Source organism: Hyaena hyaena, unplaced genomic scaffold, assembly GCF_003009895.1.
Source record: "Hyaena hyaena isolate Hyena2069 unplaced genomic scaffold, ASM300989v1 scaffold_163, whole genome shotgun sequence".
NCBI classification, from domain to species: Eukaryota; Metazoa; Chordata; class Mammalia; order Carnivora; family Hyaenidae; genus Hyaena; species Hyaena hyaena.
In genome coordinates, this window is record NW_024080794.1 from 1372605 (window position 1) to 1391778 (window position 19174).

Genomic DNA, 19174 nt, shown 5'->3' on the forward strand with positions numbered 1-19174 from the left:
CAGTAGAAACAGTAATACTGGATGTGTGGCTGGGCTCTGGTTGAGACAGACATGTGTCTTGGGGTCCACTGCTGTGTCGTCACTTCTGTTTCTCCGTCTGTGCCTGCCACCTCCAGGTTCCATCTTCACAGCGAAGGAGAGTTAGAATGCAGACAGGATGGCAGTGCGAAATGTTCTACAGTTCTGGAACATTCCACATCTCACTTTCCAACTCGAGCTCTCTGTCTGTGTCTCTGTCTCTCTCCCAACACACACTTACACGTCACCGTCTCAGCCACTTTCAACACTTTGGGAACAAATGTAGGAATAAACAAACAAATAAAATATATCACTGATTTAAAACCTCCCAACAAAACAGAGAATGACCTTTTCCGTTATCAGACTTGAAAAAAATAGTTTCTTATGTTTATTCTGTACATTGGCGTCTTCTGTTCCATTTGCCTTGTGATTGTCTTGGCTCAGAAACTATTTTGATTAGCTACTTAAAAGTTAGTAACATCCTGTGTTTTCCAATAACATGTCCACTTTGTGACTGGCTTCTCTGACGGTCTTTCTGGTAAAGGCGACTCCGATGGAACAGCTTCCAGCTCTCGCACCAGCCTCAGCCGTCCACGGCGCCCCACATCAGCAACCAGACGGCCGGCCAGCTGAACCTGCTCCAGCGCTTCTCACTGCTTCGCCTCACGGCCATCATGGAGAAGTACTCCATGTCCAATAAACACGGCTGGACGTGGTGCGTAGCATGGTCACTTAGGAGGGGATCTTTTGTTCTAGATCTAAGAACCCCGTTGCCAAAGCTTCAGTGCTTAAGTTCTGGTTTCTAAAGAAGCCATTCATGGCCTTCTCTGCCAACCTCCTGAAAATAATGCCAGAGCTCTGCCTCACTGTCTGCCTCCCGCGCTGCTGCAGCGTGGATGTGATGTAGCCTGCGGGAAGCGTGGCTCTATCTGTAGCTCTCTTGTTAGTTTCCAGGGAAAGCTGTCACTGGCTCCAAGAAGGAAAAAAAGACAAGCAAAGGGTGCTTAATAGTGAACAGAGGAATTAAAAATAAACTGGCCATAAAATAATTCTGGCAGTTTGCAGAGAAACAGCTGTCACTTGTACCTTCTGGCGAAGGGTAGAGCTCAACACTTAGAGCATTGATTCATTCAAAGAGCATTTAATTCTCCAACTACATTTCTGTGTTTTCTTCACTAGCAAATAAAAACAAGAATATGCAGTAAACCTTTGCAATAAGGAATTGGCAAAAGCGCATGTTGAAATCTAAATAAGTCCCTATTTTAGGTGGGTTGGTGGATTTGAAAAAAATACCAAATGTCATTAATCGTCCTATGTTATATATTACATAGAGTGAAGAATCAAAAGTGCCTTTATAAAAACATTCTAGGAAGTTATAAATTGCATAGTCCAATCAATATATGCTTGCATTAAAATTTTCTTTAAAAAGCTCAACCAGTTCTAGAAAAGTAATGTAGCCAAGAATTGCTTCATCTTCTCTCCCCTCCTTTGACCCCCAAGCCCAACTAAATTTCTTACTCTCGTAGTTTTCAAATTTCTTTCCTTCTGCCTTACTGAGGACAAGTGTTTATCACTGGAGAGGCATGTCAGTCACAGTTAAACTGGAAGTTTGTCCACTTGACTTGAAAGCAGAGCCACAAATCCACCCCGCTAACATAAATCCTGTTGTTTGAGAGTTAGAGGCCTAACATAGGCAAGAGGCGCACACAGTCCTTCCATGTGATGTGATTCGTTAAGGGAGAGATGTTGGATTCCCCTTGTGCCTGTTGGTTGTTCCAACAAAAGCTTGGCTTCCCTCTTGCTTGCTTTCACAGCCTCTCCCCACAGGCTGCCCCAAGAGGCTCGCGTGACCTGGTTTCTGTGAATTCTAGGTCAGTTCCAAAGTTCATGAAGAGGATGAAAGTTCCTGATTACAAAGACAAGACTGTCTTTGGTGTTCCCCTCATAGTTCACGTGCAGAGAACGGGACAGCCCCTGCCTCAGAGTATTCAGCAAGCACTCAGATACCTGCGTAGCAACTGCCTCGATCAGGTATGGTTGTACATCACAAACACAGACCCGGATTTATGGAATGCCCGACCAAGTCCAATCCCTCCAGTATCAGATAAGATGTGCCTCACCAAAAAGAAAAGGCATTGTGATCTTTATATGTCAGCATTTAATTTGACCGAGTTACATCCTTGTCAAGCTATTTCAAGGTATTTCCTCTCTGGCAACTTGAATGAGGTCCTGAGTAAAAATTCATGATAATAGCTTGTACCTGGGCTGGCAAATTTGTATTCCCCAGACACCAGGAGTTACACTTTACACTGCATTTCCTTTTTGATTTTTGCCCCACTGCCACCATTGTTTGCACAGCATTCTTGCATCCCTGGTTTATTATCTTTTGAGAAAAGAATTAGGTTTCTCTCTCTCCTTTTATTAATTCTCTTTTTTTTTTAAAACAGCACCATGACCAGGAAAACTTAAACCAAAGATAGATTTATTTATATCCTTTTAAAATGTGCAAGTAAATGATGAAAACAATGTCAGCTAAGTCAAATATCCCCTCATCTTGTAGAGTTGATTAAAATGCTACCTAAAATATTCAAAGATGGTTTTCTGTCTCCAGAACTGTTTGGGGACCACCATAATGGTGGCCTGTCATTGGATCCAGAGTGCATTCCATTCTGTAATTTACTAGGCCAAGCCTTGGCTCCTCCTTCAAATTAACACCCATTGGTTTCTTAGACATTCTGCCCCTCCAAAGAGCCATTTTCCCACTTGATAAACTGCACCTTTGAGTAGTGGGGGTATTTTCAGGCAACTACTCTACAGTGGTTTTTTTGTCTCACATCCTTTAATACCATGTGAATAATCCATGCCCACCTAAGCTTATTTGCACCTTTTAATGATTCACCTTGGGCTCAGTGACCAGGAATGAACAGAGCTACATAAACTTACCGATCCTGGCTACTGATGCTTGTATCTACCCCAAAACTAAGATCACACTTAGAATCAGGATGGTCTCTTGAATCAGATACCAACGAAGCTTTTACAACAGGAGTAACTTCTTCATATGATGCCATCTTTGGTTGAACTGAATGCATGGTCCCCTTTTTGCCTTCCCACTTCTAATTTAGAGAATATACAAGTACATATTTCCCCCCATTTATGTCAATGGCATAGTGGAGGGCAGGAGTGGTTGCTATTACTGTTGTGGTGAAGACTATTTTGTTTTGAGAAATAGCTTGAATAGCTTCCCTATTATTTCTCAGAAAGAAGGGCAACAGACCACTTTTCTATATATAACTAAGGTGCTTAGCAGATGCACCAGCATCAACTGACTCTGAATAACATCTGAATAGAGCAAACCAATGAATCCAGTTACTTAAGCATGAGTGGGTTTTTTTTTAATTTTTAGAGTTTTTACCAAAACTGCCCACCAATCAAAGGTGGGTCATCTATGAAACCCAAGATTGTATTTTGTGAAGGGTAACCTTTTATTCAGACACATGTTTTTCCAAGCTTCTCGTTTTTTCTGAGGGTTTACAAGACCCATCCCTCCTCTTGGCTAATTCCCTTAGAGTCTTTGGCTCTGCCTTTTCCCAGGAACAAAAAATATTTTGTTCTAAACATTCTAATGCATGGCCAGTGAACGCTTCTCAAGCAAAAGCTCTATTAAGGGAAAGCAGTGTTTGTTCAGGAATACCTAAAGCAAATGCAATCCATCTATGCAATTAGCTCAATAATAGTAACATTTCTTAAGTGCCCAGCATGTCCTCGGCATTGCACTGAGTGCTTCAGATTCACCATGGCATTTAATGCCGTACCCACCCTGGGTGGGTTGTCCCCCAGGTGGCAATGGTGGAGCCAACACTTGCTTGAAAAGCTACGTCCAGAGTCCAGAGTCCTGCCACCTGTTAGAATTGCTTGTCCCAGTAGATTTGGGGTGATACCATCTCCAGCATCATGGGACAGTTTGAGAAATGGCCCTGAACAACTCATTGATGAACGCACTGTCCAGAGTTTGTTGATAATGTTGATTATTACATGAGGTAGTGGCCTTTTTGTGATAACGGAAGAATCTTTCTCTGGCCCCAACACCTGAGAGCATTGTGTTTCTTTTGGACAACAAGTCTGGTTTTTTAATATTAAAAACAACTGGGTGTTTTCCTCTCTATATTAGCTGCTAAAATGATTGGATCCAAATGTGTATTCTGCTGTAGTAAATATATGTAAATATTTGGCATGAATTTTTTACATCAACCTCATTTCTGGCTTCAGTTGCCCTTTTCATCTTTTTCTTTTGCTCAAATTTTCTTACCTTTTATCTTTAATTTAATTGTATCTTGTACATTTTAGAGATCATTCTAAGTCACCTTGAATTCTTTCTTGAGCAGAGTGGATGGGAGGAAATGAATTGTACTACCACTGTTCTACTCACTCCTTTAGTGTAGACTGGCAACCAGTCAGGACCCCTGTAGATTCTGAATCATGGATGGTACCAGTAAGACCACTGTTATTGGGTCCAGTCTCCTGTCTGAAGGAAAAGTCATACAAATCAAGAGAAAGATGGTGGACACCAAAATCTCCTCAATTCTGGCTCACTGGCTTACTCCCAGTCTTGAAATCAAGCCTCTAACTGTGTTTTAAATCTGGAAGAGTGCCTTACTGAGAAAACAGTGTGCTGGCAAAGCATTGTGAGAAAAAGACTGATTTCGAGGACATGAATACTGATTCTAAATGTAACCAAAATGAGGCAACCGTCTCTTGTATCAGTCAAAAGAAAGAATCTGTAAGATGTCAATGAGACTTTCACCAGAGGCCGTTAAGACCCCATGAAGCGCTCCACACCTGCAGGGCTTCCCCACCTGGTACGTCCCAACCCTTTGCCATCACAGAGTGTGGAAATCACACAGAGGCCCCCCTCTGATCCCTGCGAAGAAGGAAGGTGCCGATAACAAGGGAACAAGGGAAAACCAGACAAACACAATGGAAAATTAAAACCAGACTCCAAAGAAAGAGTATTCTAGAGATTCTAAAAGCAAACAAAAGCAAATAAAAGTGAACGAATCAGTAAAGAAAGAGGGGACAAGAGTAAGAGGGAAGGAACATGCATCACTCTAGACTGTTCCTTCTTCGCCAGTAGCACCTCCTTAGAACTGAAAAGATTTAGATCTGCACGGGATCTTGAGATCTCAGCCGCTGGGTCATCAGAAACCAGAGAATCTCAGAACATCCTTTCTCTAAACCAGACTGATTGGCCTTTGGGCTGCCTTCCTTCACATGGTCCCCTTGAACCATCATCCAAGACTCTCCCAAGGCTTTGCCCTGGACCGCACGGAAGGAAGCTTCCTGCCATGATCTAGACCCCTTTTCCTCATGCTAAATGTTCACCTCAAACATAAGCATTCATCACCAACAGTTGAGCACAGCCCCCAAGGGTCCGGAAACCTTGCCAATATTTCCCCTCCTACATTCCCAAGTACAGAACAGTTTATATATGATGAAACACAGTGCATCCATTTTCACCCCTGCAGCTGGATGTAGATGAAATAAGGAAGTTCAGCCTTCAATTATGAACCATTTGTATTCAGACATAGCAGTGTGTGAGAGGAGCCTTGCTTTGTTGCTGGAGGTTTTATTTCTGCCCTAAATCAGCGGCGCACAGAAGCACAGGTTATGCCCATCCTGATGAATGTGGAGCCACTGCAGGGAGAGAGAGGCCAAGCCTGCAGTGCTCAGAATCAGAACCCGCCCCTTCTCCTCCCTACCCCCCACCCCCACACCCTGTACTTAGGAAGCTTTCTCTTTCTGCATAAAACCAACCTTTCTTCATTAGCTGAGCACATTTCTGAAGAAGAGGAAATGGAAGTCCTGATAAACATCATTAAGTACTGAATGGATTAGCATAAAAAGGATGCCAAGTAGGAGATTTAATATTATTTAGATGAAATTTGAATTCTAATGTAGCACTCATGCCCGACCTCTCGTTCTAATGGAACAGTAAGTTTTAGAAGCCCAATTATTCTGGGAAGGCACTTTCTACTCAGTGCAAGTGTGCTGTACACGCCGCGTATTCATCACGGTCCTGCTGTCTACCTCAGATGACATGAGTGACACTCTGGGGCCTTTCTAGTCTTTGCTTTTCCACAGCCGGGTTTTTAAGTGGAAGACAAAAGAGAAGAAAGTAAACCCGGACCCAGGGAATGCTCACCACTCACCTTTTACCTGTAAAATGAGAGATCATAAGCAAGATGCTTATGAAATGAATTGCGCATGGCTGACCACTAGTCTTCCCATCTCGGAGAGGGTGTTGGAGCCATGCTTTCATGGCACATGAGAACAGGACCCACTGTCGAGCCTGCAAGGCCTCGTGTGAAATGAAAACGTGAGCTTCTTTGTTCATAACTTATTAAGAATTTCAAAACGGTGACAGCAAAGAATTAAACCAAGCATGGGGCCCCGTGTGACTACCAGTAGTGACAGGCACAGAGGCAAATGAAAGACATTTCACACTCTTTGGATCCTTCTCATAATGAAGCTGAGGGATCTGGGGCAGCCTCCCATCCGCAGTGATGACAAGGCTGCCCTTAGAAGCGACAGCTTTAAAATGGTTTCTTCAGTTCTCTGTTTTTCACTCAGAAGAAGAATTTTTTTTTCACCAGAAGTGCAAATTTCATCACTGCTTTGAAAATCTTTTCTAGGAAATGATTATTGCCAGTCACTTATGCCGCCCGCCATGGTTGCCTGATGAAGTTAGGTGAATTTCCTTATTCTCAGGATCTCTACACCATCAGAAGAATCTTTTAGTCACTGTGTCCTGGGAATTTTCCACTGCAAGGAACAGAAGAAGCCAGTCCCAAAATGGCTCACACAATAGGAAATTCATGAGCTCCCACAACAAGAAGTCAGGAAGTAGGCTGGTTCCAGGATTGGTTTTTTCATCAGCGTGGGGCTAAAGTTGAAGACTGGGGTTTCTTTCCCTTCTGCCTTCCTTAGCTACTACATCTGGAATCTGGTCTAAGTTCAGACCACCTTTTCCTTATTAAGTTTAGGAAAGAAATTTCCTTCTGTGCTTCCAACAAAAATCCACAGATCCCACAGATATTTCCCACATCCCTGGAAGATAAGGGTGGGACGGGAAGGTTATTGTCAGAATTTGAGGCAGAACAAATAAATACCTGACAGCCCTCTGGACATCCTCTGAGATCTAAGTCAGAACAAGCAGCTGAGAGCCTGCAGCTGGAGGCTAAATATTTTTATGTCTAAAATAATTAAAACAACAATATTTGCTGAAACTAGAAAGAACCTTCGAAACAGAGCAATACGGAGAAAACATTGCTGGGATGTGTTTGTACATGCACATCGGTGCTAACCCAGAGATGAAGCCAACAAGACTCGGTGGATGTTCTGTAATTTACACACAAACACTTATCTGCTTCATTCTTTTGATAGATTCCAATCAATATTTCTCTGCTGCTAAGAAAATAACAGGAATTCTCAAGCAGAATAATACCAACTCAGAGGAGGATAAACGTTTGTGAGTCACACTTCAGAATTCCCCTTCCAGGCACTCCGATTCTGAGAACTCCTGTGGAGCACAGCCCCGTGGCACTGTCCTGGGCCTCCTTCCAGAACTAGAGGGGTCAAGAATGTAAATAGGCTGAGGATAGATCTCACTTTAGTAATCATTCATCCGGCATCTTGAATTTTTCTTTTGACAGTACGTGCTTTCTTCTCATGCGCTCTGATGAAGTTTGGAGAAGTTGCCAGAGGATGATAAATGTCCTTTGTGTTCTTGACGAGTCATCTAATCTAAGTGCGGCAAAGTTTTGCATTTTCTAGACATTCCAAACTTTAAGAATAAAAAAGAAAGCAATTAACATTTTAAGTGACAATATGCTTGAATATTCCTAATCTGCAGAATTAGGATGATAAGCCTTGGAATGCAAAAAAAAAAAGTATGACTAAAGATTCTGTGCTTCTTGCCACAAAACCTAGCAGTGGATGATTTCCTCTGCGATCCATTCCTCTGACATATACAAAGCCTGAGTATTCTCTAATTGCTCCGACTTCTCCCCTTGCTCTCCCTGTACTTTAAAGGAATTAGGACTGCTCTCCATTTAAAGCAGTAACCAAGAGAGCTTTCCTCAGACACCTGAACTTGGGTCAAGGCTGGCTTGGCACGCGGAGCAGCCGCTGGCATGGCCTGGTGCATTCCCCAGGCTCAGAGAAGAGGCGCCATGGCTGACTGCTGTGCCGCTGCTTACCTGTCTGACCACCCAGAATGTGCTCACCTTTTTGGAAGTGAGCCAACCTGTGAGCTTTTCAGGAGTAAGAAAAGTAGATACTGAGGGCTGAATGAACAACAGTTTGAGCAACTCCAGGCCCTACAGGCATTTAAATATAGCAGACATGCTGGGGCACCTGAGGGGCTCAGTCCATTAAGCGTCTCACTCTTAATTTCGGCTCCGGCCACGATCTCACTCTGTGAGATCGAGCCCTGTGCTGAGCTCTACGCTGACAGCACAGAGCCTACTTGGGATCCTTTCTCTCCCACTCCCTCTCTCTGCCCCTCCCCTACTCATGCGCACGCAAGCACACACTCTCTTTCTCTCTCTTTCAAAATAAATAAATGAATATATAAAAAAAAATAGCAGACATGAGAATTCACTGTAAACCAGGGGTCCCAGAGAAGTTCAGTCCTATTTTTGGGTAGAAGCAAGTCCATAGTGCAGACCCTCTCGAGGGGCCTGGAGTGTAACCTGCTGACCCTAGCAGGAATCTCCTTTCTTCTAGGGCTCTGCTCTTCTCACCATTCCTACTAGGAGCATTATCTCCTTGGTGCCTTACTGCCCCATTTCTTCATTTATATGTCAAACAGAAGAGGAGTCTAAGCCCTAGGGATGACAAAGTCATAAGACAATGCCTTGAAGTGTGGAAAAAAAAAAAAATGCCACCCAGGAATCCTCACTAGAACCACATCTTATGCACATAATAACTAACCAGGTAGAGTAATGGGTGCCAAGTATCACATAAGAAGCATACATAGGGAATATTACAGGGGTTCCAAAGAAGGACAAGAAATAAGACCCTTAAATCAAAATACATGCTTATGATATCATTTTATTTCATGAGCATATTCCCTATAAGCTTCTCCCCCAAAGGTGCACCGTGTATGGTTTCTTATCTAAGATCCACAAAACCTTCCATTGGCCAAACTTTCTCCAAACCCCCACTAAAGTGTCAACACTAAAGGGCAGGGAATTTTGTCTGGTCTGCTCTGCTCACTAATGGCTCCTAGCGACGGTAAGTATGCCAGCGATAGGGTGGTATTTAATCACTGCTTATTGGTTAAATGAATGCCATGATAGCATCTAATGTGTTAGAAGACTGCAGGTTACAAAGGACAGTCATGCCTATTTTCTCAGTCTCCACAAACACCCTGTGGAGTATTATTCTTATCTTCATTTTATGGGAGAGGAAGTCAGCATTCAATTGCTGCCCAAAGTAACTAAACTAGTCATTTACAGTTTTACCACTTCCGAGGCAATTGCTGCCCACCCTGGTCCTGGGTCCATGCCCTCTCGTCATTCCCAAGTTCCGTGCCTTAGGAAGAGAATGACTGGGGTGAAGGCGGCCTCGCTAACATGAACCTGTCACTTGTTTCAGGTGGGTCTTTTCCGAAAATCGGGCGTGAAATCTCGAATCCATGCATTACGTCAGATGAACGAGAGCTTCCCTGAGAACGTCAGCTACGAGGACCAATCTGCGTACGATGTGGCGGATATGGTAAAACAGTTCTTCCGGGACCTCCCGGAGCCCCTATTCACCAACAAGCTCAGCGAGACCTTCCTCCACATCTATCAGTGTAAGTGGAAGCCACGCAGACTAGGGCTCTCATGCGCACGCATCCGCTGAAAAAACGTTCTGCAGACCGAGCGCTCATTGTACAAGTAATACATAAATCCGTAAAGAAATATATGAAAGTTATCATTCTACGCTTCTTTCCAGAAGTTAACTTTGCTCACAGTTTGATAGGGAAATCTCTGGGCCATACTTTATGGGTTTGAAAATACTTTTTGACATCAAAGTTTTCCTTCTCAGGAAGGTTTTGCATAAGATATAAAACTAACTTTCAATGTACTTTTAATAACTTTAAAATGAAAAGGAGGGGCACAATAGAATTTATTTTGTATATAAATGTTTTATAAACTTACTTAAGTTTGGAGGTGCCTGAGTGGCTCAGTCGGGCTAACCGTCCCACTGTTGATTTTGACTCAGGTCATGAACTCTCCATTCCTGAGTTCTGGCTCCACGTCAGGCTCTGTCCTGACAGCATAGAGTCTGCTTGGGATTCTCTCTCTACCCCTGTCTCTGCCCCTCCCCTACTCATGCTTTCCCTCTCAAAATAAATAACACTTAAAAATATATTTGATTTTTTTAAATAAGCATTCCCCGGGGCACCTGGGTGGCTCAGTCAGTTGGGCGTCCATCTTTGGCTCAGGTCATGATCTCACAGCTCATGAATCCGAGCCCTGTGTCGGGCTCTGTGCTGACAGCTAGCTCAGAGCCTGGAACCTGCTTCAGATTCTGTGTCTCCCTCTTTCTCTGACCCTCCCCTGCCCACTCTATCTCTCTCTGTCTCTCAGAAATAAATAAAACATTAATAAATAAATAAGCATTTCCTAGGGATATATGAACTTCAAAGCCAAACGACTAGAAATAAGAAGCAAATGTATTTTAATACAATGTATTTTAATTAGTGAAAAGTAAACAAACCAAATCAAGCTTAGGCCTAATTCAAGTAAGTTATGTTTTCATTTGGGATTTTTTAAGTGATGTTAAATTGACAATTCTCAGCAAAGCCCCTATAATTGAAATAATCATTGAATAAAAATGTTTTTATTAAAAAGCATATCCTTCTGAAGGTAGCTGCAAGGGGGGGAGGGATATTAGAAATGAACACATGACTGTATTCTAGAGGCAATAATATTACGATTATAAATTATTTTAGTGGTCCAAGTCCCAATACTTTAAGAAAAAATATTTGGCTGTGGATTCTGAGTGTTCAGCAAAATATACCTGACCTGGGATTCAACATGGAATTGATCCAATTTGAAGAAGATCCCTGCTATAGAGAATTCTGTGCTAAATGTGTTTAAGGAACTTACAATATTGCAAACCCAAAAAGGATTATAATAAATACCACTTGTAAAAACAGGATAAAGTGATGACCCACTAAATAAATATTATTTTACCAAGGTGACTAGGTTAAGTTAAATTAATGGTACATGTTGCATGAGCCCAAACACAGAGAGTTCATGATTTTACTGCCATAAATGGTTAAGCTGCCATTTTCCAGTGAAGCCTCCCTCACGGTTTGGAACTATCATATATGATTCTTTACATTTAATCAGTTCTCAGGTTAGGGTTGACACTAGTCTAAGGTTAAAGCCAGATTATTTCCAAGAGATAAGTCCCTTTGGCCCCTTCTGAGACTCACCAGCAAGAAACTGGATCAAAACAGGGTTTATTTTAGCTGAGCAAACATTTACCAAGTTCCTCTTAGGCATGGAGCACTGTGCTGAGCGCCGCAGATGATATGGTTGGGTAAGGCTTACTCTCTGCTCTTTAGGATCTTACAGCTGAGGGACATGAAACATATCGTAAATAACTGCCATGCAGCAAGTTTGGAGAAATTCCATAATAAGGTTACAAAGAAAACCTGAGGAGGTTGAGATGAGGAATAGGACTTGGTTCCACAACTGAAGGTTGAGCTATGGAAGGGACACTTGTTGAGCGATACAAATAGCATGAGCACGTGTCAGGAGATTACAAGGTATTCGTCTGGCTGGCGTGAGTGGTAACTGTACAGTGCAGTGACTCTGAAAAATTAGATTGAGGCCATACCAAGGCAGGGCATTGAATATCAGGGCAAAAAGTTTATACTTGATTCATTAAACATTGAGGAACCGACCCTTGGGTGCTGTTGAGGAGTTACCAGTTAGAATGTTCTCGGCTATAAAGACAGAACCAGAAATCCAACAAATAGTTCAAATGATAAGGAAATCATATAATCACACATGACAAGAAACCTGGAATTATATAATTTCAGAGTCAGTTAATTTCACAGCTCAGAGATGCCAGACCTGAAGTCAGTCTCTCTTGGTTATCCCCTAAAGGTCACAACTTAGAATTATGATTACCACAACTTACAATTACCATGTCTTCCCAAAATCACACTCAAAGGCAAGAAGAGAGCAAAAGGGCTTCTCCTTGGGCATAGGTCTCTTTTTATCAGAGTGATAAATTTATAGACGGTCCTAGCATTTATCTTGATCCCATAGGCCAAAAATTGTTTACACCTTCTCCCTTAAATCAATCACTGGAGAGAGAACTGGGATTACCATTTGGGGGTTCGGCCTGCATGGTTATTCCCTAGGTCTGTGGGAAGGGCCCATCTTCCCTGAGCATATTGCAACCCGCCCCCGAACAGAAAGTGTGTTTTCTTACAGAGAAAGAAGGAGGAAGTAGGTATTGAGTAGGCATCCATGTTTGTGTCTGCCACAAGGGTAAAGAGTCAGAACTGCTCTTGTGACTCATGAATGTGGAAGTGGTGAACAAGAGATATTGGACTGTCCAAGAATGGGGGGTTAGTTGGGAGCTAGCACATTAAGTGAGGCACTGGATTACCTGCTGTGACTTTCATTAGCGATACTGGAAATTCAACATGGATGGACTCTAGCGTCAAAGAGAGGGACTGTTCTTCCTCCCCTTTTTCAGGGCAGTTCTAGTTTTAGCTATGTTGCTTCTTGGACTTTCATTAAGTGATTAATTAGAGTTTGGATGGATAATGAAAATATTTGAAACCCACTGGTCAACAGGAGAGAGAAGGATGGAGAGATCAGAGAGCACTCCATAGTCCTAACATTTGGCAACTTGGAGCATATGGAGAAGAGGAGGGGAAGGGGAGCTGATTTGAGGGCAGGGAGAGGAGAGGTGTTCGGAATCGACCAGACATGGAGTTTGAGGTGCTGGTAGCCATCTGCATCATTGCCATTATCAACATTTAGATATGCAGATCTGGAGTAGTGTCCTGAGAGCCAAGAAAGAGGCAGGAACCACAGAACCGTCAAAGAGGATGGGACCCAAAATGAATGCTGAATTTAAGGATTAATAGTTGACCTTCACAATTTTTTATAGAAAATAATAGAAGATCCTTTCTGACACATAAAGGGAAAAGTCACTAGAGAGAAAATTGAGACAACATGTAGCCACGAAAGATGACTCTTAAAAATTGTGTTGTGGGAGACAAGATTGGCCATCTGCAGTTAAACAATGTATACGCTAGACATCTTAGCCAAAGCAGCATATTTAAAAGCAGTTCAATGGCTCAGCTGAATTTATAGCGCTTCAGTGATAGGTTTGAAGTCATTAGTAGTATCTGCTTCTATTTCAGCACAAACAAGAAAAAAGAGAAAGGTTCTGCTATAATTTGAACAAAATGCCTCTTTTCTACTAAACCCCAGTCTATCTTGGGCCAGTACATGGTGGACGTGGTAAGGGTAGAGATGGGCTCTAAAACACTGAATGTACATCAGGCTTTTCCAGAAATTTGGATTTTCTGGCTGACTAGGGCCCAGAGTGTGCCCAGCCCTGGGATGCACAATGGTGGGGCGGAGCCAGACCCGGGCTGAAGGTCGCACCACAGGCCCTCTTGAAGCAGCCGGCTCCAAATGTTTTTATCATGTACCCCTACCAGTAGGAAATACCTGAGCACATATGCTTATTTATTATTCATAATAGAAGTATACTGTGTTCTACTATGATAATAAGGTCCACATTATAAGACATCCCCAATCAGTATTTTTAAGCCTGAGAGAAAACATGAACACCATTAGAAATCCTCATATTCTCTTCTCGCATGTCAAGGACTGTCACAAGCACATTCCCCCACACCGTCAGAGGACAGACACCCCACCGCAGAGACCTGCTCTAGAACATGCTATCTTAAGAAAGACCGTGTAACCAAAGTGAATTCCTGACTGGGTCTTTCAGAGTGAGAGGAGGAAGGGCAGTGAGTCAGACCTAAAAGATCAGTAATGAACACAGCCAGGTGGCAGCAAAATGCAGTGCCTAGCACCCATTTGCTGTGATTTTCCCTTTCTGTTCACATCATATATTTGGGGCCAGTGCCCTTCTCCAGCTGCATGGCTAACACCCACCACCACCACCCCACACGGACCACACAGGGCCAGACCCTCCCCATAACCTTAGTGAGCCTGGCTTTTTTTCTCCAAGTACAACCTCAACTTCCCTTCTCCCCCACATTATGAAACGCATGACACTGGGCCATCACATGAAGCCAAGAGCACACTTCCTCTACACCAAGCCCTGGGTGACTTGTAGAAAAAAGGAAGATGTGTCGAGCTGACCCTCTAGGAGTCATTCTAGAGGGCCAGCGCAGCTCCATCCCACCACTCAGGGTTAATTGTGCCAAGCTGGCATCGAGGCCTGGCCGCTCCACTAGGGGTGGGGAAAGGTGAGGCCGCCGTCCCCCTAACATGGTGATGTCCACACAGGTGCCGCAGAGCCCTGGGCCTCCTGAGAGGTGCCTCCCAAGCTGTCTGGTGGGAGGGTGGACATGAGGGAAGCCGGGCTGACTGTGTCCCGGCCAATCACCAGCTGCAGTCAGAGCAGGAAAACAGTTTGCAAACGGCTGAGCTGGTGGCTAGCTCTGAGACCATGAAAGGCCAGGACAGGGCCCTTCTTGCCAAACAGCATTTCGTTGCAGCAGGTCTGGTGTTGGACCACTTGGGTTCCAGTCCCAGCTCTGCCTCTCAGCGGCTGTGAGGCCTAAGCAGCAACTTCTTTGTGCCGTTAGCGGCTGTCGCCATGGTTGTTGACGATGGTCGTATCACTGAGGTGTGTGCACACCGAGAAGGCGGGGCACCCGGCTGGCTCCTTCTGTTGCTGTTCCTCTGATGGCCCGACATCCACCTTTCCGCAGATGTCCCCAAGGAGCAGCGGCTGCAGGCAGCACAGGCAGCCGTCCTGCTGCTGGCCGATGAGAGCAGGGAGGTCCTGCAGACCCTGCTATGCTTCCTGAGCGACGTGGTCAACTCAGTGGAAGAGAATCAGATGACACCCATGAACCTGGCCGTGTGTCTGGCGCCCTCCCTCTTTCATCTCAATTTACTGAAGAAAGAAAGCTCTCCCAGGTGGGTTTTTCTCATCAGCAGCCATAATCCTAAAGCAGATGCCCCCATAGTTCATTAAACGAACAAACAAAAAACGTATAGTCTTGTATTCAGTTTGGGGATTTGTCAGCATTTCATTTATTATAATCAGAAAATGTTTCAAGGGGCACCTGGGTGGCTCAGTCAGTTAAGCATCCAACTCTTGGTTTCGTCTCAGGTCATCACAGTTTGTGAGTTCAAGCCCTGCACTGGGGCTCTGCGCTGACACCATGGAGCCTGCTTGGGATTCTCTCTCTCCCTCTCTCTCTCTTCCCCTTCCCTGCTGCTGCTGCTGCTGCTGCTGCTTTTCTTCTTCTTCTTCTTCTTCTTCTTCTTCTTCTTCTTCTTCTTCTTCTCTCTCTCTCTCTCTCTCTCTCTCAAAAAAAATGTTTCAAGGCAAACTAATTCATGTGCTCAGATACAAAGCCAAGTAGTATTGAAGGATGTCCTTTGCCATCCAGAAAGCCTGAGGCGTTGTGAGTTGTGGTATGTCTGTAGTGTGTGAGTGGGAAAGAAGTCATATTTGTAGTCTTTTTTGAAAAGGGCAGGAATTAAGATCTGAGAACACTAGCCTGCAGAGACGTGGTTTCAAACTTGGGGAAAAAATAGATAAATTTCTTCCCCAGCAGTTGCTCCTGCCCTTGTATTTTTCCAAGGTTTTTCATCATGAGCTGTCAGACTCTTGGCCTGACTCAGAATATCTGTGTGGTCATTGTTTTTATTTGGAAATGAGAAAGTCTGGGATCTGGATTAGCATCTTGGGCATGAACCGAAAACAAAAGGGACGAGCTCTGTATTGTGAAAAGCCCTTGGGTTTGGGATCTGCTTACGACTCTGCCCTTCAATTACAGAGTCATACAGAAGAAATATGCCACCGGGAAGCCAGATCAAAAGGACCTCAGTGAGAACCTGGCCGCGGCTCAGGGGCTCGCCCACATGATCACAGAATGCGACAGACTGTTCGAGGTGAGTAAAGGGTTCCAGCAGCCTTCCTCATAGCTCTTGGAGCTTGAGAACATGCTTGGAATGGTTGCGAAGTTTGCGGCTTATATGTGTTTGTTCCTGATTTTATGATGACAATAGTACACCCAGTAGCTCTGGGCGTTGCCTCTAAGAAATGTCCTGTCATTGAGGTCCCGACAGTTAGTCACTGGTGTTACCATGATGATGGTTTTCAAGAAAACGGTCCCATTGCCCTCCATTGCAAGGTTCAAGGCCAGCCAGCCAATTATGTTGGATGTGTTAACTTGGACTTGATTAGGTTCAACATCTACGTGTGTGTGTGTGTGTGTGTGTGTGATACTCAGCAACCCAGTGAACCAAGAATCAATGACAGGCTAAGAGTATAGCCACAGATGTTTTCAAGAAGTTACTGAAGTAGACTGCTGGCACACTTTTTGTGGTAACTTTTTTAAAATTGGCATTTGTAAATGGGAAAAGTGTGCTAAAAAGGTAAAGCTATTTCTGACTCATATTTGATGTTTCTCTTAAGTCTACGTGCTTGAAGTTTCCTGAGCCCACATTTTGTCAAACCGAAGAAAAATACATTAAAAGGAAAATAAAAGGAAAACAGAAAGAATGAATGGAAGGTCACTGCAGTGTTTTGACTAATAACTGTAGCCTCAGAAGCAGATTTGTTTTTCCTGACGTTAGGAAACTCCCTCACCCCAGCCTTGCCGTTGATCTCAGGAAACTACCCCTTGCTCCCTGGCACTGGGCCCATCGCCCATACTGTGGGTTTCGACAGAATCACTTTGCTTTCTCTAAGTATTAGTCTCAGCACTTCTTTAGCTCAGTATGTTGCTCTTGCGTGCATCCGTTGGTTCAGGTCCCGCATGAGCTGGTAGCCCAGTCCCATAACGCATACGTGGAGGCTGAGATCCACGCCCCGACTCTGGAAGACCTGGGGTCCCAGCTGGAGGAGAGCGGAGCAACTTTCCACACGTACCTGGAACATCTCGTCCAGGGCCTCCAGAAAGAAGCCAAGGAGAAGTTCAAAGGCTGGGTCACGTGCTCCAGCACAGACAATACAGAGCTTGCTTTCAAAAAGGTAATCTCAGGGGATGGAAAAAATTACCCCCAAAAAGCCATGTCTCACAGGCAGGGATGTGTTTTGCTTTAAAAATGATCACCTTCTGGGCACGTAGGGGCTTAGTCGGTTGAGTGCCTGATTCTTGGTTTCCGTTCAGGTCATGAACCCAGGGTTTTGGGATTAAGCCCCATGTTAGGCAGACACTGAGTGTGGAGCCTGTTTAAGACTCTCTCTGTCTCTCTCTTCCCCCCTGCCCCTCTCCCCTACTAGCACTCTCTCTCTCTCTCTCAAATTAAAAAAAAAAAAAAAAAAAAAAAAAAAGCCACTCTGTCCACGGGGCTTGGCACAAGCACACAACAGGTCAAAGATCCAGTCTAGACACTGCCAAGCAGCCCCTGGTGCGCATACTCAGAGTACAGAGTGCCAGTCATATCCTTGACCCTCAGCTGTGTGACGCTGGGCAAGTCACATGCTCTCTGTGCCTGGCTTTTCATCTGCATAATGGACATAATCCTGCCACTGTTGGAGGAGGGCTACTTAAAAATCAAATGGGTTAGAATCTTCCCTGGCACACTGTGTGCGTTGGTGGTGATTATTTGTACGATCATTATTATGTGTCTTCTAAGCTTCAAGATTAACATCTTACCATCTGAACCCTGAGGTATCCAGAATCACTCAGGTTACATAACCAGTGGCGTGTTTTGAGTGCCCAGTGAAGTACGGTAGGCTTTTGTTGGAACGAGCTGGCCTCTCCAGACTTCGATGGTGTCTTTCCCAAGGTGGGGGACGGGCATCCGCTGAAGCTATGGAAGGCCTCTGCGGAGGTGGAGGCTCCCCCCTCGGTGGTTCTGAACCGTGTGCTGAGAGAGCGTCACCTGTGGGATGAGGACTTTGTGCAGTGGAAGGTTGTGGAGACTCTGGACAAGCAAACGGAAATCTATCAGTACGTGTTGAACAGCATGGCCCCCCATCCTTCCAGGGACTTCGTGGTTCTCAGGTAAGCCTGACTCTATGGTTGAAGATACTTTTGTTTTCCAAAAGCAGATTAGGAGCCGTATATTTAAGCATTTCGAAGTCCTACCATCTAAGTGCAGCCCCCACCGGGGACCCTGAGCCGGCGCTCACTTCCCTCGGTGACACCTGACTTTGCTGTATTTATGCCCAACTTCCTGCTTCCTTCACCCAGTTGACAGCTGTGCTGGCCTCGCCTCTGGCCCCATTCATTATGGAGCATACAGTTTATTAGGCCATAAATATTGTTCATTTCCTCCGAACAGAGTCCCCAAGAATAGCTGCTGTTGGTCCAGTGGTGCTCGCCTCCCATTTATGCAAATTGACTCTGACTTTTCTCCTTGATCCTGCCTTTTCTCCCTCGGGAAAGCAACTCTTTGGTTTGTGTAACTCTTAAGATGCAAGTGTGTGTAACTTCAAAATCCATCTGTATAACCTCAGATATTCATAACTCATTGCCGTGCGTGGAAACCTTGGCACAGCCCCGCAGGCCAACTATGCAGAGACAGTCAGATGCCCGGGACGATTTCAGGGCCTGACAAGGCCTGCGAGTCTTGTGTCTTCTGTTGAAGTATTGCTTCTGATTGCTTTCTGGGTTGAGTTCTGGCCCCCTGCCCTCTGGGTTTGGAAGGGGGAGCTCAGCCAGTGGTAGGAGGCATGCACAGTACGGCGGTGCACGTGGGCTGGGGAGGCAGCGTTGAATCAGAAAGGACAGGGACTGAGGATATTAAGAAACCAAATACAATGTAATTAAATCAATATATTCTTTTGTTATTGGTAACTGATGGCAGACACTGTCTCTTCCTGTAGATTTGAGGTAAAAGGAATCACTAGTGAAATTCCCAAACGTATATTTCAAATACTTTATGAAACTAGTTTTGATGGC

The 19174-nt window shown here is 44.4% G+C and overlaps 1 protein-coding gene across 3 annotated transcripts in view; it reads left to right on the forward strand.

Annotated features, from left to right (window-relative positions):
• STARD13 (StAR related lipid transfer domain containing 13) overlaps window positions 1-19174 on the forward strand; it is a 178926-nt gene that overhangs the window by 154607 nt on the left and 5145 nt on the right. For 2 of the 3 annotated variants that reach the window (XM_039239845.1, XM_039239847.1), the window contains exons 6-12: window positions 563-733; window positions 1833-2049; window positions 9676-9874; window positions 15017-15227; window positions 16097-16211; window positions 17074-17295; window positions 18057-18274. In XM_039239845.1, the coding sequence (XP_039095776.1) occupies window positions 563-733; window positions 1833-2049; window positions 9676-9874; window positions 15017-15227; window positions 16097-16211; window positions 17074-17295; window positions 18057-18274 (1353 nt within the window). The remainder of the gene's footprint in view (window positions 1-562; window positions 734-1832; window positions 2050-9675; window positions 9875-15016; window positions 15228-16096; window positions 16212-17073; window positions 17296-18056; window positions 18275-19174) is intronic. The other variant, XM_039239846.1, reaches the window with a different exon arrangement.